The 20,857-nt window shown below is 34.8% G+C and overlaps 2 protein-coding genes across 2 annotated transcripts; both read left to right on the top strand.

Moving 5' to 3' along the window:
* The first annotated feature begins 4,305 nt into the window (after positions 1-4,305).
* On the top strand, positions 4,306-5,298 carry LOC129922722 (FMRFamide receptor-like). The gene has a single exon (XM_056009666.1). It carries the CDS (start codon positions 4,306-4,308, stop codon positions 5,296-5,298), a length of 993 nt encoding a protein of 330 aa, XP_055865641.1.
* An 11,514-nt stretch (positions 5,299-16,812) lies between these two features.
* On the top strand, positions 16,813-20,857 carry LOC129922958 (uncharacterized). Its single transcript, XM_056011309.1, has 6 exons — positions 16,813-16,912; positions 18,278-18,342; positions 18,467-18,592; positions 18,856-19,800; positions 20,008-20,103; positions 20,498-20,857. The coding sequence occupies exons 1-6, from the start codon at positions 16,817-16,819 to the stop codon at positions 20,568-20,570; spliced, it is 1,401 nt and encodes a 466-aa protein (XP_055867284.1). The 5' UTR covers positions 16,813-16,816; the 3' UTR covers positions 20,571-20,857.

The following is a 20,857-nucleotide window of genomic DNA, read 5'->3' as shown; positions in this document are numbered from 1 at the left end:
GCAATCATCATGTTCATCAATGGCGAATATAGGTAAGATTTATGGCTTATCCGGTGTACAGAATATAGGAAGTGGTAATAATCAATGTTGTTGTTTTTTTAGGTCGGGGACACGTTTTAACACAGTCAAATCAAATTTCACTAATTTTTTTAGCTACTTAGTTGGCATCAGTGATTGTTCAAGCGTTGACGTTGTTTAGTTAAACTCTTTTATTTGAATCGCCTCCAATCTTTTTCATTATATTTTCTGAAGTTTTTCTTTAGATAATAATAATATGTCCAGTTGACCTCCTTCAGTCATAACGACTGCGGTTCATCTCGTAGAACACTTTGTCACGTGACTGTGGAGGTCTATTTTGGAGAGACCCTCCCGTCCACGTATATCGCATATTAAGATGGCTCTTGCTTTGGTGGTAGAACGCGCATTTCTTCCAGAGCTGAGACCCATGTTTTTTCGCTGTCCATAGTTTTCTTGGTCACCATCACTCTCCACGTTGTGTGGTCTAAGGCTATATCTACCCAGTGGTCAGTATCAATCTGCACTGATTTGAGGTCTCGTTTGATTGCCGGAGAGTTTCGGGATGCGATTGTCCTCCTCCTATTAGAATATCATGGATGAAATGACCAAAGTTGAGATGACCTGGAATGAAGAGACCAAAGAAGAAATGACCAGGGATGAAGTGACCGGTATGGAATGAACTGGAACAGAGTTTTCTCACGACCGACTTTGTCAATGTTTTCATTGTTAAAAAAGTGTTAAATTATTCTTTTTGAATGTTAGCGTTAGCGATTTGTTTTAAAATTAACATTTATATCTACACTAGACATATGTTACCCGCGACCCGCGGGTCTTTATTTGCGCATTACTTTCGATATAGTCACTGAGAGTGTTTTGTAAACAATTAAACGAAATAATAATGTAATAAGTAAAGCGAATGTGTCAATGTAAAAATAGTGTGAATGAAGCTATCAAATCAAAATAGCTAATAGGCTTGAATCCATTTTTTTTTCAAATTAAAACATTTGCTTGTAGGCCTACATATATTTGATTAAAATTTGAGATGAATAGACTAAATTTTGTATGTTCATGTGTATAAAGTATAAAGTAGATCTTGAGGTAGACATAGATCTAAATCTACACTAATCTAGAGTTAAAAATTGGCTTTTATAGAGTTCATTCTGTGCTCCGCATGCGTGAACTTTTTTTCATGAATGAATATAGGCCTATCTCAACACGGCTACGCAGCTTTAGCGAACAGCGAACGAATGTATTAAAAAATGCTTTAGAAAAACAAATTTGAATGTTAATTTGATTAAAATATGAAATGAATGGACAATAATTAGTATGTTTATGTGTAAAAGCATAAAACTATCTTTGCGAAAAGAAGTTTTATCATCATAGAGTTCAATAAGAGTTTTAGACCTAGACCTAGGAATAGACTCAGTAGAGAGATGTGTTAATGTGTAACCATTTGGTAATGTGTAATGAAAGAATGTTCGCCAGGAAATCTGTAGTCACAGATATCAGGAACTAATTTATGTAAAAAATGCTTTTGAATAATCTAGTGGATTGGATTTAGATGTATGTTAAACGTAGCTAATGATCCTTTCACGTTATTTCTCTTTCGTTACGAAAATAAAATTAGTTTTGCGAAAATGGGTTTACCCGAAGTCGATACATTCTTATCTATTAAAAACGAAAAGAGCGATAGCTTTGTTAAATGAATGGGATTATAAAGTGAACAATTAAACGAAATAATTTTTAGTACGCGATTCATGAATGAATATTGATCTAGGCCTATCCCAACTCGGCTTCGCAGCTTTCGTAACGAATGTAGCTTTAGAAAACCAAATTTGAATGTTTATTTGATCAAAATATGAAATGAATGGGCTTTAATTAATATGTTAATGTGTTAAAGTATAAAACTATCTGTGCGAAGAGAAGTTTTATCATCTTAGAGTTGAATTAGAGTTTTAGATCTAGGGATGGGATTATAAAGTAAACAATTAAACGAATTAATATTTAGTACGCGATTCATTACGGTATTGTCTAATGAAAGAATGTTCGTCAGGAAATCTGTAGTCACAGATATAAGGAACTAATTTATGTAAAAAAATGCTTTTGAAACACAAAATTGAAGGTTAATTTTATTATATAATGAAATCAATGGATCTTCTTTTGTATTTTCATGTGTCAAAGTAAAAAACTATGTGCGCAAAGTGTATTTCTTAAAATTAGATCTAGGTCTAAATCCTTTCGATCTTTTCTCATGTCAACATTGTTAACCATGGCCTAGATCCATAAAATACTATAGCTGTAATAGAGTCGGACAACTTTATTTTTTTTTATGGTCTTAAGTTTGTTTTAGGGCTACAATACATACACTATGGTCTAAGTTAGTATCCAAGGAACATTCTTGCCTAGTTTTATCAAGATTGGTCAAGCGGTTTTGATGTCTTTAAGTAACATACATACATACATACATACATACATACATACATACATACATACACCTCACGTTCTACTTTATAATATAGATATTAATATATATGTAGGTAAAATAATCTATAATCTAAAAAGTGCATTGGCTAGTTTGTTTATCCAATCAGAAATGTTTACATGTACAAGAACTAAAGACAATAGATTTCTCTCCTATGACAGCAACAGAGAAAGAATTTAAAAATAGAAATAGGGAATTCCCGAACTCAGTATCTAAGGTTGTTTCTGTTCTTAAATTAGAAGCAGCTAACTACAACTGGTCTATAATTGCCCAGCGTTAATTTTGAGGACATTTTGTTTTCAGTGCACCTCTAGATTCTTCTTTCATCTCTACCCCCCCCCCCTTTTTATGCCCACTGTCTCCCACCGCCTCCACCATGTACCGCTTCAATGGCTCTCAGTGCCCCCCAATTTAAAGAAATCGCAACTCGGGGGATGGGAGCTGGCGCCCCCGTTGAAGACCACTGATATAGGAAAAAAAAAGAAGCCTAAAAAAAAAAATTAAAACCATATTCATCTACTTCTAACGGCCAGGGTTTTATTATTATGTTAATACTAGGTTTAAAAAAATGTCTGTTCCAAGAAACAGTTTAATATAGATCTTTGGTTAAGACACAATGATCCTGTGAGCATTCAGAAGAGGCTAAGCAAATATTACAAATACATAAGACTTGCATTCGAGATATAAAATATTGTATTGCCTTCAGCTTGCGCTGAGTATTTTTATAAATAAATAAATATTCAATTCCTCTACCATATATCTTTCTAAGAGATATTGAAAGAAAAAAAATCTTTAAAACCACTGTATTAAGCTAGTCACATCCAAGAAATATAATTATCCAGTAAATACCAACTTCAAGGTAACAGTAATCTTATAAACTTTAACTCACCCTAGTATTAACTTACATTAGTACTTCAGTATTGGCAACGGGAAAATTCTTGTATAGATAAGTGCTTATTTACCCCTCCTACAAACTAGTATTGATTTGTTTAAAGCTCATCATCTATTAAACACTAAAATTACATTGAAAACATACTATATTTATGCCTTACTGTTTATGCAGGATAATTGATGGGTATACATTCCAATTATGTTAACAGATGGTAGATACATATCTTCCTTAATATTTTAAATACATAGTTTGAGCATAAGAGATCTTTTTAAAGTATAAGCCTAACCGATTTTTTTTTCTATAAACTAAGAACTCAATATATAGGTATATAGATATATATTTATCTTTTTTTTTAAAAAAAGTACTTTACTAAGTTTCTTACAAAAAGAAACAATATTCATAATAAGCCTTTTCATTGAGACAGAATATTATTAAGGAGAACAGAAGAAATACTTGCGGGATTTTAGCTAAAAGAAAGTTGGCAGAATAGTTTGCAACCTTTAAAAACACACATTTGATTCAATACTTGTGTTACAAAGAAAACGAAGTCTTGAAAATGTTAGGGGTGTTTGTATATATAGATTATATAGAGTTTAATAAGTTTTGTTTTCCTAATTAACGTATAATTACTTTTAAATTAATTTGTAAAAAAAAAAAAAAACCGCCAGTCCTGCTATATCTGCACTACATTTAGTCTTTAGCGTGTATTCTGTTCTATCTCTGCACGTTTTCCGTATGAATACTGCGCTACGATAAACATACTATCAATGCAATGAATCGCACTTTGCAGGAAGAAACGACAGTTTGGGGTCTAAAGGAAACTAGTAACTTCTCACAATCTATAATCTCGCTTGATACTCGTAGTGCGTTGGTCTCGGATGTCTTTGTAAAGACTTTCGGCTCTATAGTTGACATGTGGATGTCTCTAATTATTTCATTACTCGGTGTCTTCGGCAATATTATCACATTGCTCGTGTTCTACAGGCTAGGCTTCAGGGACACGGTGAATATCACCATGGGCGCAATCACAGCCTGGGACTTGGTGCGGGTACTGTGTGGCTCCGTGCACCGCCTGTATGGTCCGGTGTCACTAGTGTCGGAGGCTGTCGGGGTGTCCTGGCAGAATGTCACGCTGGTCAATATTGTCTACATGCACATCGTGGCTGGCAACGTCTCCTACGTCATCGGGGGTTATGTTGCTCTGGAGAGATGCCTTTGCGTCAGCTTCCCTTTCAAGGTCAAGTCGATCATCACCCCGAGGCTGACGATGGCGGTGTGTTTGACCATTTCCATTTCAGTCTTCGCTTCACAGTTTCCCATATTTTTAGTCTTTGAGTACAAATGGGTGTACAGTCAACTGTATGGGCAGGACGTTGCCATCTACCAGTACACACATTTCTACAGCGTTCATGGTCAGAAGTTCATGGAATCTTACCGGTACTTCAGCTTCCTGTACCCGCTTCTCAGTCTTTCATTCATGGTAGTCAGCACCGTCATCATCTCATACCACCTCCAGAAAGCCTCGGACTTCCGAAATAAGGTATCAGCAGCCACGAAACACCAAGATGGCACTCGCTCGGAGATGTCAGCTAGAGATAGACAAGTCGTGAAGATGCTCTTGGCAGTCATCGTGATCTACATGATCGTCCTGGTGCCAAGGGTGGCGCACTTCGTGACCATGCTTTGCGAGGCTGAGTACTACACACTCAGATACTACAACAACATCTTCTGGGTCGTCTTGTACTCTGTCTCCTTCCTTGACCTCCTCAACTCCACGTGCAATCTCTTCATCTTCTACAGCATGAGCTCCAGGTTCCGGTACTGTGTGAGGTCGATGGCCAGCCACTTCCTGTGCTGCATGGCGTCGCCTAAGTCAGGCAAGACAACTCTGAATGACACAACGTAGACATCTTTTTAAAATTAGTTTCTAAAAATAGATTCTTATGACGTAATCATGTGATCTCCGTTGGAGATTTTCACGATATATTAAAATTTTTTTATGTGATTAATAGCACAATCTTAAGAAAATCTAAGAAATGATTTTGCAATATTTCTAAACTTTGAAAACTAAAGATCATTACTTTTCTACGACAGAAAAAATTGATTGGGGCGACTTCCATTAGAGCTTGAAAAAGAGTTACGCACATAAAAATCTATATATAAAGGTCTGTGAATCGATCAATCACGAATAAGAATTAGTTTCCGGTTTCCAGTCTAGATATAATATATAAGTCTATTAGTATAGTTCCATGGTCTATGGTTATAAGTTAAAAAGTGAAAGTCTAATGCTTCCTGCTTATTGAGATTAATGTTGTGCTTTAAACGGAAGAGCTTGGAAAATTTGATATTCTACAGTGCGAAAACGTGGATAAACATTGTCAGATAACATTAAAAAAAAAACAACACTGCTGGGTGGACTCAGAGGCGCCCGAAAATCCCAAAATTAAAAATTCCAGTCTTCACTAGGAATTGAACCCGGGACCCCGATTGGGTAACCAAACGCTTTACCGCTAAGCCACCGCGCCTACATACTAATGTATGATGTGTATAAAAGTATCGGAATTTAGTAAGGTCCTGGGCAGCATTTTTGTTGAGGTCTCCTAATCTTCTTCAATATTAATAGATCTAAAAGTATTCCATATTTCCAGAGAAAGAAAAGAAAGTAATTTAACATTTTATCTCATTCTCCTTTTTCACCAATGTTTAAAATGCATAAGTTGCTAAGACAATACGATTTTGAAATGTGGTGACCCCGTTTAAGGGTTAGATATATGATAATGTGTGTTACACATGTGTGTTACAGTATAATCAGAAATCTTGATTATCTGTGGTATGTCTCTTTGATCAAACCAGGGCGTCTCTTGCTGCAACATTGGCAAACTTGGGTGTGTCAGGATTGGTTAAGATGGCGATCCAATTTTTTATTTCGCCAAATATTTGTTTCATCTCAGACAGTGACTGACCAATTCAATCATTAATTTTGCTATTTCCTGTCCGGGTATCAAAGCTCATGAGTCAATTCGGATTGTAGGCCTAAATCAACTTCTCTTCATGAAAAAAAGAATATAAACTCCACCATCCTCTAGTTTGGCACATTCTTTTCCTTGCCTTTTCTTAAACGGTGTGTAAATCTTTTTAGTGCTTTTGAAGTGCATTTTTTTGGAATTTAAATAAAAGATATATTATATAGCTATGGGTGTGTACCTTACTATAATTCTTGCATAACGTTTGCATATTTATATTTTAAGATATTTAAAGGGTTGCCAGCAAAATGAATGAGAAATAATGATACAATTTTAAAAAATATTGACTCTATTCATAGTTTGCGACATAGGCCTATGAAGTATTTTTTGCAAAAAGACTGAAAAATATTTTTTCCGCGCTATTTTGTCGGCGCTATTCTGTTCCCACTATTTTGTCGGCGCAATTTTGTTCGCGCTATTTTGTCGGCGCTATTTTGTTCGCGCTATTCTGTCGGCGCTATTTTGTTCGCGCTATTTTGTCGGCGCAATTTTGTTCGCGCTATTTTCTCGGCGCAATTTTGTTTGTCGGCGCTATTTTGTCGGGGAACCACACGTGTTGATATCTTCAATGAGTTTTATTTGAATTGAGGATAGATTCTGACATAACTGGAGCCGCGGTGGCTGAGTGGTAAGGCGCCAAGCTTCCAAACCGGGGGAACCCGGAAGTCGTGTGCGCGTGAAGTTTTCTTGTTTCATAGTAGTATTGTAGTATTTGAAGCTACCGAGTAGTAAGGCCGAAATTGAGTGTGCGTGCGTGAGGAATTTACAATGCATCATTTAATTACCCATGATTTGTATATGTTCGGAATATGGTTTATTTGTATTTAGCTTTGGTATTAAATATTGTTGACGATCGTTGACCATTGATTCACTGTTTAGTTATTATCCCCCTTGGTTTGGTGTTGCTCTTTGTCTACGACATAAGCCTGTTGAGGTGGGGAACCCGGTTAATTATGTCATCCCCTAGATAAACCCGCAAAATCCACCTTGACACCGGGTTAGAATCCTGGTGAAGACTGGAATTTTTAATTTCGGGATCTCCGGGCGCTTTCTGAGTCCACTCAGCTCTGAATGGTACCTGACATTAGTTGGGAAAAAGTAAAACAAGTTGGTTGTTGTGCTGGCCACATAATACTCTCGTTAACCTTGGTCAACTTTACATCATACGCCATATAGATCGCAAGGTCTGAAAGAGGAACTTTTTTTCTTTGATGGTTAGACAGGCTGATTAAGCGTCGGCAAAATTCAACATAATTCGTATAGACATTTTGTCTTAAGGCTGCCTATCAGATAGGGAAGCATTCTTTCTTTTCCTTCTGTCTAAGGCCTCCTCAGTCCTTCTGCGAGAGGAGGGTAATGCCCCCTCAGTTGTTGCAATCTGCCAAGTTGCCCTTTTTATGAAGCTTGACAATCACTCTTTTTTGCCAGTCCTCAGAGTCTTTAGAAGTTCGCCAACAGAGATTTATTTAAGAGATCAGTCATTCTGTTAATGCACTGTCCCCCATATTTTAGCATTTCTGCTGATATCATGTCTAGTCCTGGTGCTTTGTTATTCTTTAACACTGCAATGGCCATGGTAACCTCCTCTTTTATAATTGAATCTCTCTTGACCTTGAGATCATTGTCCGGAGAGAGGTCCTTGAATGTGTAAGTTAGGTCTAGTGATAGTTGGTTAAGGGTCTCTTTAAAGTGTTCTACCCATCTTGCATCCTGTTCTTCTTTCGTTAGCAATGTTTGCCTTGCTTGTCTTTTATTGGTACTCCATGTCCACTCTTTGCTCCAGTGAAATCTCGGATGGAATACGATCCAGAGTCTTTGTGTCATTTCTGCTTGCAGCGGATTGTGCCTCTTGACCCTTCTGTTCAATCCAGTCCCGTTTATACCGCCGACAACTTCTCTGTACTTTCAGAACTGCTTCCCTAAAGGCTTCTTCCGCTAGGATGCGATCATGTGTCGCCGTTTTCTGTTTTCGTATACATTTGGCATCTTTCCTCTCATCGATCAGTTTCCATGTTCTGTCTTGTATCCACCGTTCCTTGTAAAAAAAAAAAACTCGCTTTCTTCCGATGACTTATTCCACACACACACACTCAATTGTGGTATCTTTGAAGTTGACGGTTCCCGGTCATTTCATCCCCGGTCACTTCATCCCCGTTCATTTCATCCCCGGTCACTTCATCCCCTGGTCACTTCATCTCCGGTCATTTCATCCCCTGGTCACTTCATCCCTTGTCATTTCATTCCCCGGTCACTTCATCCCCGGTCATTTCATCCCCTGGTCATTTCATCCCCTGGTCATTTCTTCCCCGGTCATTTCATCCCTTGATATTTTCATCATCTGATCATTTTTATCTAACAAATTGTAATTTTAAAAATCATGAATTGAGCAATATTTAATGTATTCATTTTTTTTATTTAAATGACAAAAATTGTAACACATTAATGTTTAAAAGGAATTAAAGCAAAACTTATACAGGCGACATGATATCCCGAGGATGGGTGAACTCCGCCTTTATTAGAAAAAAATAAGACTTTATTTCAAGGCTAAAAATGACGCGCCCATTTTCAAGAAAGAGAGATTGAAAAATAAAATAAAGTAAATCATGGTCGTACTTTCACCACACCTTGGCCTTTGATGATAAGTTATCAGCGGCACGGTCATAATTATTGTAATAGCACTTCTATCTCTCAAATGATTTTCACTACTTGCACCACATCTTGGCCTTTGATCAGGATATTATAATATTACATCCCCCACAGCCAATATAGGTGCTATAGCTAAGTACACACCCAGATTTACAATATATTATAAGATTTCTCATTAAGAATGCAAAGTAAAAGAGGAAACACTATAAATGCATTAGTAACAAGTCATAAAATGTCAAAAAGCATTCTACATAATCATATTTATATATAAAATATTTAATTGGGGATGAAGTGACCGGGGGTGAAGTGACCGGGGGATGAAGTGACCAGGGGATGAAGTGACCAGGGGATGAAATGACCGGGGATGAAGTGGCCGAGTATGAAATGACCGGGGATGAAATGACCGGTCACCGAAGTTGACCCACACGATAAAGCAAAGAAAAGTCTCGTCTACAACATTATCTGTTTGTACTCGATTATATTTCATTTCTCAACTCTTCATAGGTCAATGCTTCTTAGAAATTACTCTAGTGATGTGCGAAAGTTAACTAAAAAGTTAGAAACTTTTAGTTTAACTAAAAAATTAAACAAGGCAATTGTTTAACTAGAAAAAAAAGTTTTGTTAAAATCGTAGATGAAATTAATTTTTTTTTAGTTACTAACTAAAAATGTTTAATTAAAATATGTACAACTTTTTAACAAGTCTATATAGATCGAAAAGTATTAGGATAACCAACTCTAGAAAAAAAAATCTTAATCCACACTCTCTCTGACCATTAAGTAAATAGGCTGTGTGATCTTAACAACTTGGTCAGCTAGATACACATGTAGGCCTAGTGTACTGTACGTGCGTAGTCGATGATACTACAAGACTACCCTGCATTTTTTTTTCATTACGCTTTATGCAATAGTGTTTGTTTAATGTGGAGTGGTCAGACAAGAAAATAACACACTGGCATGGCTAGTCAAGCATGTTCACAGATATATCTTTACACTAAAATAGTTACTTACACTCCCTGGCCAGAAAGTAAATAGTGTGTCCGACTGATTTTAACAACCTGGCCAGATAGACGTACACATGTAGGCCTATATAGTGTACTGAGTGTGCAGTCCATAATGACAAGATCACCCTGTTTTTTTTTTCCCTAGCGCGTTTAACGGTTATGCAATAGTGTTAGTTTTATTTTTAGTTGTCAGACAAGAAAATAGCACATCGGCATGGTTAGTCAAGCATGTATTTTACACTATAAAATAGTTATACAGGTCAAATGTTTCTTAAAACTCCAACGATTTCGTTTCTATTTCTTTGGTTACTAGATCTAAATTTGAAATTCAAAATGTATGTTATTTAAGAAATTTAAACTTTACCTGTATAAGGAAGATGAAACATATTCCTTAATACTGATTTTATTATAGATAAATATTTCTACAATGTTAAAAGAGTAAGATCGAACTGTAGGCATACAGTCGGATGATTATATCTATATATAAGTCAAGTTCAACACCTTCCTACCCCCCCCCCCCCCAAAAAAAAAAGTTATGAAAAGTTTAATCAATTATCTTTAGTTTAGTTTAACTATATTTTGAACTTCATGATAAACTTTTAGTTTAACTACTTTATTTTAGTTGAAAACTAGTTTTAGTTTAACTTTTAACAGTTAGTTTAGTTCCCATCACTATAAATTACCATAGGTTTACAAAAATTCTTTCAGACCTCTGAGAATTTCCAGACAACTTCAAACCCACAACAACAAAGATACAGTCTTACAGAAAATAAAAACAATACGAAGTGAAAATTATTAAACTAGACAGGAAATCTTAAAGTATTTAATGAAAAATGTTAGTAGATCATAGGCTGTAAAATTGCAAATTATATTTACCAAATATTTTTCAGACAAATTGACTATTTACATCTGCTAAAAAGTACGGACCGCACTGCGCGCCATGTGCAGCGAATCGTACTTAAAGGGAAAAAAACGTTTTACTTGGTTATGAGTTATGATATTCTATGTTCTCTTTATTTGTATATCTGGATAAGCTAATTAGATCAACCCGAGAGCCAGAACTGAAAATGAGAAAACACTTTATTATAATTTTAAACATCATTTCTCTTAGCTAACATAGCCGACTGAGTTGATTATGAAATCAATTTTAAGACGAATAAAGTTATTGTATAAGCTCTTATCTTTCAATGGCTAAGTACGCATAACATAACACAGATAAAGTTGAATTGCACTGATGCCTTGTTTAACATGATAAACCAGCTTGTGTTTTCCACAATCATCACAACAAAACATCAGCGTACAAATCAAGCTCTAGTAAAGTGGCGTTTGCCTTGTTCGCATATATATGAAACATCAACACTTTATCTATCGCAATAAACTCGTATACAGCGTACACACTTCGACAGTCATAATTAAACAAACTCCAAGCTTTAACAAAAAAACAGGGCTAAATTATATAGATAAATGGCGAATAGAAATATTATTACGAGAAATTTATTAATAAAATTCTTCAAATGTTCTAGTCTTCAGGCATTCTATAGAGTGCCGGATTTCGCACTTTTGTTTTTCCAATATCATTTTCATGTAACATTGCATTCTTTTATAGGCCCTTTATACATCTTCTAAATTGTGTTCAAAATAGTGTATCACAGTCTTATCATAGCATTATCACATCATTTGTACGAATAAAGTAAAGCAGTAAAGTACCCAATTCAGACCTTGCGATCTATAGGTCATCTGTTTCTATGGGCGACGGTTAACAAAGGTGTCATAAGCCCGGCACAACGACCAGCCACATTATTTTCAGTAGCAATGCTCAGATGTGTATTTAACAAAGAAATATATTTATTGTCTGTGTTATGTTTGGTAGTATTTCTAGCCTTACAAACGTTCCGATCACACACTTTATGGTAGACAAGTCTTCCTAATTATTGGAGGAAAAAAGCTTGGCTAATATATTTTTTTTTACCTTTTAAAAATAGTCTTAAAATATTTGTCATTAATTGCTTTTTACAAAGCTTATATCAACTCACTCTGTCTGTCTAGCAAAATGTTCGCACACGTTATTTCTACCACTCCGATTCTAGAATCAAGTTGAAACTTTCCACAATTATTCATTGGCATAGATAAGACGAATAAATAAAAAAAAAAGACCAAATAGTTATTTAATTTTACCGGTAATTAATTATTTTCTTTGATACCAGTAAGGAAAATAATTCCTTTAGTATTCAAGGATATGGCATGGCTAGATCATAGACATATATAAATATCGACCGGAAAAAGGAAATAACTTCATGTAACTTGAAAACATGTATATCTATTGTTGTCGGATTTCCGAATTCTGAAAAGTTTCATGATCTTCAGTCTTAGAGATTAAACAAAACTATACTACTCATAAATGCTGTATAATAAAGTCATAGACATAAATAAATATAGACTGGAAGTAGGAAGTTATTTTTATTTGGGGGGAGTCAATATGTTTTATGTACTATATCTATGTGAAAAAAAAATGGCGGCGATTGAGCTATAAATTCTAGGACTAACATTTCAGCCAATATATACCATTGATCTTTAGTTTTGAAAAGTGCAAAACTGCCATATTCCCAATATTTTGTCTTTGTTTTATAATCATAGACATAGGCAAATATATATAGGTTTGTGATGTGGATCTACACACTTATCTTTTCCCAAATATTTCCGATAATAATTTGTTCTTTATCGTCCAGTCTATATATATATGTCTATGAATAAAGTACACAAAATTGCACGCCACAAATTTTCGTTTCATAAAACTCTTTTATCGGCAAGTCTATATTTACCCATTCTCGGATCATATTAAAATTGTGAACAATTGCTTATTGTAGCCTACAAAACAAGAATTAATTTAAAAGTTAACCAATTAGTCAAATAATTATTGGTAATTCATTGTTTTGTTTGATATCAAATTAGGGAAATAGCTTCTAAATTTTTGAGAGATATATTTGTAAGTTCGGAGTTTTGCTCTTAGATAAGTTTAAAAAAAATATTTTTTGATAAAATATTTTAAATACTTGATAGTTCAAATTTACGACTTCAGTCATCTGCCTTGCAAATCTTGGTCAAGGTGTAGGCGTGTGTTGTTCCCGGGACACTTACTGAATACATTGTATATAGCTCATACAATAGAAAGACATGTTAAGTACTGGTTTACTTCATAAACAAAAACGTATATAATACGGTGTGTTTTGTTAGCCAAAATATTTAGTACGCCATGGTGTGGGGACATTGAGTTATTCGTGATTCCAGATCAAGATACAGAAGGATGTTTTTAAGTTGGTATAACACTTACTGAATACATTGTTAACATTGTTAAGCTCGTACAATATAGAGACCCATGTCAAGTTTGCTCCATAAACAAAACTTCGGTGTGTAATATATGAAAATGAAGCAGGCATTCGTTGAATGGAACAATGTTAGTCATTATTGACAATGAGGGTATGTACTGCCCACTGGCGTGTTTAAACATTATGCGGTCTAAGGAAGATACGCACATTTGCATCGATACCTTTAAATAAACATCATGAACTAACTTCCTATTGTTTGACATTAGTAATGGTAACTCGGTTCTACATGGGATATTTTTGTTGAGTCGTAGGTGGGGAGGGGCGGAGTGATGTCATTGTTTTGTTTGTAGCAGCGGAGAAGATTAGGAGGGGGTGGGGGGAAAAGCAGGGCACCGTGACAAGCTTCACCTGTCGTAGCGGGGTCTCCGGGGTTACGTTTGTTCTTTTGTGAACCACTGTCCTTGGGTAGAGCGACGGGTATTAGATGATCGTAGCCTTCGTCCTGTGTTATTGTCGTAGTCAGTTGCGGTACTTGCTTCTCACGTTGTCTGACATGGAGAGATCTAAGCCCACGGAGCACATTGGCTTGCTTATCTCGGCCATTTGTACACTTCAAACACAGAAAATGAGGGTTAACTTTGTCCTTATAAAAAAAAAGACTTGTAACAGTAGCCGCCCCCCCCCCCTACCTTTCATTGAGAGGAATTAATTAACAATCAACTTTGCTAATTAACACTGAACATTATCAAACAGTAAAAAATAAAATATACCTAAATTATGTTATTAGTTAAGTAAGGAATAATTTTATATGTAAGGGGTGTATGTCTTCAACCTTTTGTTTTCTTTTAAAATGATATTTGGTTATAGATTTTGATTTGGTCTTCAAACTATGAATAAAAGCGTTGCATTGTGTTTGTTTTTATACGTATATTTCCAGCTTTAACTTTCTCCATTCTTGTTTATCTGTTTTATTTGTAAGATTATAACCTGCACGCTGTCAAATGATGAAAATAAAAACATATTTAAAGAAGTAATTGTGTCACCAGAAAAACAAAATTTAAAAAAAATGGAGAATTAATGACGATGTAGACCTATTATATACTAGTGGTGACCAACTACATTGACCATAAAACAATTAGTATGAAATATAACTAGCACATTTAGTGTCCTCTAGTTCGATCTAGTAGGAATTTATATAATACATTCAATATATAAAGCTCGAATTTTCCATTGTTTAACTTCTGTAGGTACTCCTAAACCAGAAGATGCATCTTTAATTTCTGGAATAGTAATAGCGAGTTCTTGGAAGAATTTAATTCAAGCGTAAAATGGCAATAATAGCGGTTCATTTTGTAAAATGTGGAACCTATGTTGGCTGCACATTTAGAAATATAATATGTGTCCAATTCCATTTGTTAGTAAACTATGATATTTGTTCTCGACTCGGGCCTTCGTAGAAAACAAAATCAGGTCTCAAAACTCAAAATCTTGGATAGACAGGTGTCTCAAAAACGGCTCTAATGATTTTCCTTGAAATTTGAAAAATTGATGTATATCGTTGGGGAATAAATTAGTAGCTCGTTGGCCAGACTGAGAAAACTCTAGTTTGACTGTTTCGTTGGCCAGACTGAGAAAACTCTAGTTTGACTGTTTCGTTGGCCACACTGAGAAAACTCTAGTTTGACTGTTTCGTTGGCCACACTGAGAAAACTCTAGTTTGACTGTTTCGTTGGCCAGACTGAGAAAACTCTAGTTTGACCGTTTCGTTGGCCACACTGAGAAAACTCTAGTTTGACTGTTTCGTTGGCCACACTGAGAAAACTCTAGTTTGACTGTTTCGTTGGCCAGAAAACTCTAGTTTGACCGTTTCGTTGGCCACACTGAGAAAACTCTAGTTTGACCGTTTCGTTGGCCACACTGAGAAAACTCTAGTTTGACCGTTTCGTTGGCCACACTGAGAAAACTCTAGTTTGAACATTTCGTTAGCCACAATGAGAAAACTCTAGTTTGACCCTTATAATTGTTTAAAGTATAGGAAGAACGAAAATAACATTTATCTTCTTGTTTTTCCTGCATGCAGGCATTATAGTATTCAAGAGTTTAATTAATTAATGTCCAGGAACATTTTGCGCATCGTCTTCTGGGTCTAAGGGTTAAGGCCTATCATAAGAATATTACAAAGTGCAGAGGATGTATACATTCGCTTAATTTTCTAGATTGGGGTGGGGTGGGTAGAAAATATCGCATTAATTAGTAATTAAGAGAAAAATAATCGCTCTATAAGTTGTATAAAGGAGGTATTGTTTTTTAAAAGTATTTTGTTAATGTTTGTCTTGTTCCCCTAATAATAATAAGGCTTGTCTTCGAGTCAGAAGATTAATAAAGAATGCAGTATTTCCCGTGAAAACCTACATATTTTGCCACCATATTTTGCATAATCATTGTTCCCTAATATATCCATAAACATGTATAACACATAGTATGTATACGTAATAATAAATGTGTAATAAAAGAATTGGTTACTGTTTACAATTTAAAAATCTCTTATGTGCCTCTGTAGGCTCTAATATTCTTTTACAGCACATTAACGTAGTCAATTTTATGGTACTTCTATTTAGGCCTTCTTCATGAATGAATAAATATATACAGGGAATTGTATAGAAAATCTTCAGTGTACAACGTTTCATTGGAATTGTTTAGAAACACACAATATGGTCTTGTAGTGGGAATTGTATATAATAAGGCCTAAAACACATGTATTCTATGGAAAATTGCATCAGCTTTAATAATCATTAAATATCCTCTTTTAAAAGATAGTTTTGTATTTACTACACTGTTTATACATGCACGCAATTGATGAGATTAGAATATATTACATTAAAGATACAATACTCATAATAATCACATATAATAGGCTACTAATTGATAGTATGTAGAAAAGGAGTCGATACTTTAGATAACAAGAAGACACCATCGAGTGATTTAAATTTCTCCCCCTCTCCCTGACCAATGAAAATAACCTCGCAGGTGTCCAGCTGGGATTATCTTCTTCAGCTCACCATATTGGGAATAAAAACAAAAAAAAAAAGGGGTCAGGGAGGAGATAGCTTACACCCAAAGTTCTTGGTGGTCACTGGTGTTGTGTCCCCTCGTTGGAACAATGTCCGTTCTATTCCACGCCCTTTGTCGTCTCAGCTATTGAAAGACCAACACAACCCCTCTCATCTGCGTGATTGGTCAGCGTTCGCACTTTATTGTTCGCTAAAAAGTGTCCAATGTGATATGTCTCGTTTTGAGCAAGGATCTAGATCTATATAAATCTTTAAATCTCTTTCTTAAAATCATTTCTCATCCGAGTTCTTGCTGCGCACATTATCAGTTCTTGTACTTGACGTTAGTCGACTTTGTCTTTGGTCAGAAACTTCAAAATGTTTAGCTACTTGAAGACCATACTTACTCCTGCTTTCATGAAGCCACTGGAAAGTGTTGATGTGAATTTTTCTAAACAGGATTCTACTGAGACTGTAAGTAGTACTCTTTTATTATCGTGCTGTGGTGGTGCCGACCTGTGCTGCCACTTAAATTTAAAATCTTCAGCATCATTTTTTGCAACCTTCAAACCTATATATTTATTATCATACTTATGCACATAGGTCTTTAAAGCAAGATTTTACAATTATTATTTTAAAATTCGAGATATAAATAATCCATTTAGAGAAGCGAAATGAGATTTAGAAGTTCGTAGAAATAATAAAAAACATAATTTAGAAAAAAAGTTGGGGTGATTTTATTGATTTGTTTCCATTTATGTCTAAGTTTGATTTATAGATTAAAATCATCTCTAGACGACGTCATCAATTTGGTTTAGACTAAACAGTTACTTATTGATAATATCCCAATATGAGCGCATACGCGGATATTGAAATAACTCACAATAGAAAAGCAAAACCTAATGAAATACTCAAAAACAGAAAGATAGAGGCACATTTCTTATTCCATACGCTAGAACAAGTTCGTACTAGTGCTCCTTCTTCCTTAGTGCCATTAGAGAAAAGTTTGGGTTGCCTGAATCAGACACAAAATCCAACGACTTAGCAAAGTTTAAGTCATTGATAAACATGCATGACTAGATTGACACATGAAATGCTTAGGACTTAATTATCTTCTTTTTTGAAGTAACATCTGCAATATATAAGTTAAGATAAGACAATTAGTTACAATTGACCAAAGCTTCTTTTATATAAGATGCATGTTTAAGGCATATGTTATACATATATGGGCCTTGTAGTCTTTACTATAGATTTATGAACAATTCAGAAAGACAGGAGAAAACAATTTTGTAAAAGTTGAGAATTACTAGCTTATATAAAGATTTATAACCTATATTCTTAATTACTGTAAGATCATAATATCTGTGAACTTCCCACCCTCCCAAATGTTGTATGAAAGAGAACCTTTAGTTTTTTACCATTGTAATATGCAAATTGATACAAACCAAGAAAATTAATGCAAATTTATTAAAGTAAATAAATTGGAGATTTATGTACTGGTAGCTCTACCTATGGTGCTATAAAAATTATGTATATACATACGCATATAGTAAAAAGTCATAGGTATACATACTATATGAAAATAATAATATTAGGATTTGGCACTTTACAAAGTCTGCTTTTTTAAAAAAATATCACACATAGGCCTACTTAGTGCATCAGTGCACGAACTTACAAATAAATTTTTAAAACAAAACAGCCAGTGGATCTATTGACCAGGAGTTGTATGGGATCTACATTATTATCTTCCTAACAGTTTGATTAAATATGACTCTGATTATTGTTGTTTTTGTGGGGGGTCAAAAAGAAAATAAACATAAAGAAATGTCTTTATTTCAGACCGCCACTCAGAATGAAGAGCCACCCAAAGAAACTAAGCCTAAATGTAGTAGGAAAGTATTCAGGTTGGTTCTTCACCATCAAATATATATTATAAATACATTATTTTATTTATTACAATGTAGAATTAAGAAAAATGTTGTTTTGTTTGATCTTGTCTTGAGCTGTATACAAAATTCTTATCCACAGCAAGGCTGCTATCCCACCACCAAGCATCAGCAATGGTGCAGTTTCTGGTACCAATCCATCTAGTAGTGACCATCAGTCCCAACTCCTGAAACCTGGGCAGGAGAACTATTCAATTGGACTCATCCAGTAAGTATAAGCAATTTACCTTTTAAACCTTAAGGAAGATGGGGATCTAGTGGTGCAGTGCATTTTCAGTGGATTAGTGCACCTATGCATAAATTGGCAATATTAGTCGTTCTTTTTGTGTTAATATTCAAACTTGTTAGTTCATTGGAAACTTATATTTTTATGTGAAGAAATAAAATAATAAATTATATTAATTAATTTTGCACTTTTTTTCTGATGCGCGTATAAAATAATATTTCTCCCTAAACATTTGACTTTTTCAGATTGTTTAAAAATTTGCTGGAACATGAAAGATTGATAGATCTCAATGGATCCCTCGTCATCGACATTTTGCATAACCTATCTTCTCAATCCAGAGAGGAAATAGAGTCCGTTGGTGGCTTTGCCCAATTTATGCGCCTACATCCCTCCTTCAAAGTTATCAATAACAGATATTTAGGCTTAAAGGATTCAACTAGTAATCCTACAGTAAGAAAACCTTTTTCCTGGGAAAATGGAAAGAAAAAAACTGAAATTAATGACTTTGTTGACTCGCAAAAGCCATTGCACTTAGTAAACACAAAAAAAACTCTCGCCTTGAACCCAGCAGCAGCAGAGTTCTTTCCAAGAAAAAACGTTATAAATGGAGGCTGCAGTGATACATTTCTGGTTGACTCCTTTGATCTAACTGAGAAATATGCTGACTCAAATGATTTCACTTTCACGACGGATGACATTCCGAAGTCAACAGTCATTGCTGACACAAAAAAGCCTGTGCCCTTAAACCCATCAGCAATAGAGTTCATTCCTAAACATGGGAATGAAGTGAAAGATGCTGACTTAAATGATGCTGAGAATCAGAAGTCATTACCCTTACCTGACACACAAAAGCATCTCACCTTAAACCCTTCCGCGAAGGAGTTCTTTCCTTCAAATCTCCATGTTGAAAAGGGATACTGCAATAAGTTGGATATATTTGATCTTCCATCTTGTGCCCTGACAGAGAATGGTTACAGCGATGAGGCTAATAATGACTTCACCTCTTTGGGCAGGAGGTTGCCAAAGCTACTAGATAAACTGAAACCTGAATTATCTACGAAGGCGTTCCACCATTCACTTGATGAGATAACTTTGACAAATTCAGCAAATTCTTCGAAAGTATCTTCAGTTGAATCCATATGTATAGATGAAGAAGAGGAGTTTGTAACTTCTAATATGGTTCCCCAGCAGTAAGTAACAACCCTTTGATTTTCCAAATTAAAAAAAATATTTATATTTTAAATAGTTAAATATAAAATCTATATATACATTTCAGATAATTTGACCCTAAATTAGTTGTGGTGAATTTTGATTTATCTCAAAATATCAAATAAGGATATGTGAATAATTGAACTTTGAATAAAGGGAAATAATTGAAATTACTTTTATGTTCTTAGATCCGACACTTCTGATTTGGCAGACGATAGATCAATATCACCTGCCTCCTCGTCCAGGGACAAAAAGAGCAACTTGACAACTCGGCTTGCCTGCAGGTAATTACCTTAGTTATAATGACATTGCTCTTGACATGCTTTTTGTTCTTTTGGAGTTAGTTTTCAGGCTGAGGTTTCTTGTTCAAATCCAAGTGGAGCTTACATTTATTTTTTCAGTTTGATAGCCTTTGAAGTTCTAATGTGTTTGATATTTGTTAACTAATCTAAGCAGTTGGTCATAATACTTCAATGTAAACTGACCACAGTATTTATGATAATGAATAAACAGTTTATTTTGAAATATTCGATTCCTTCTTCCTAGGCCTATTTTTGAAAATAGATCTTTATTACTATTCCTCAATTGCTTGTTAGGCAAGGTTTAATAATGTATAATTGAATCCCTAATGTGCTTGGTGATAGCCACAATTTTCTTTTGTTCTCTTTATTTTGTTAGGTTTTACAGTCGAGGTCATAGATTAGCCCTTCAAGTTCTACAACTACAACTTTCAAAAGAAAAAGTTTGTTGATGGCATTTTGACTGTACAGAGTCCTTATCACTGGCAGATTTAATTTCTAATTAAATGTCTGGAAAAAATATGTAAACCTTTATTACATTTAAAAACACTATTTTAAGTGCTAATTTCTATCTTCAAATCATGATTAAATAATACCGATTATTCACTACTTTAGTCTCTTCAAACAATCAGTTTTATTTTATTGAAAAGACTTAGTTCATTCCTTATGAGATGTCACTTTCTTTGAGTCATTTATTGATTTCTCTAAAAAATAATTTCCCCTAAAAAATAATTTTCCA

Source organism: Biomphalaria glabrata, chromosome 14 (genome assembly GCF_947242115.1).
Source record: "Biomphalaria glabrata chromosome 14, xgBioGlab47.1, whole genome shotgun sequence".
In the NCBI taxonomy this organism is placed as follows: domain Eukaryota; kingdom Metazoa; phylum Mollusca; class Gastropoda; family Planorbidae; genus Biomphalaria; species Biomphalaria glabrata.
The sequence above is the reverse complement of the archived record's forward strand: the minus strand, read 5'-3'. Positions and strand labels throughout refer to the sequence as shown.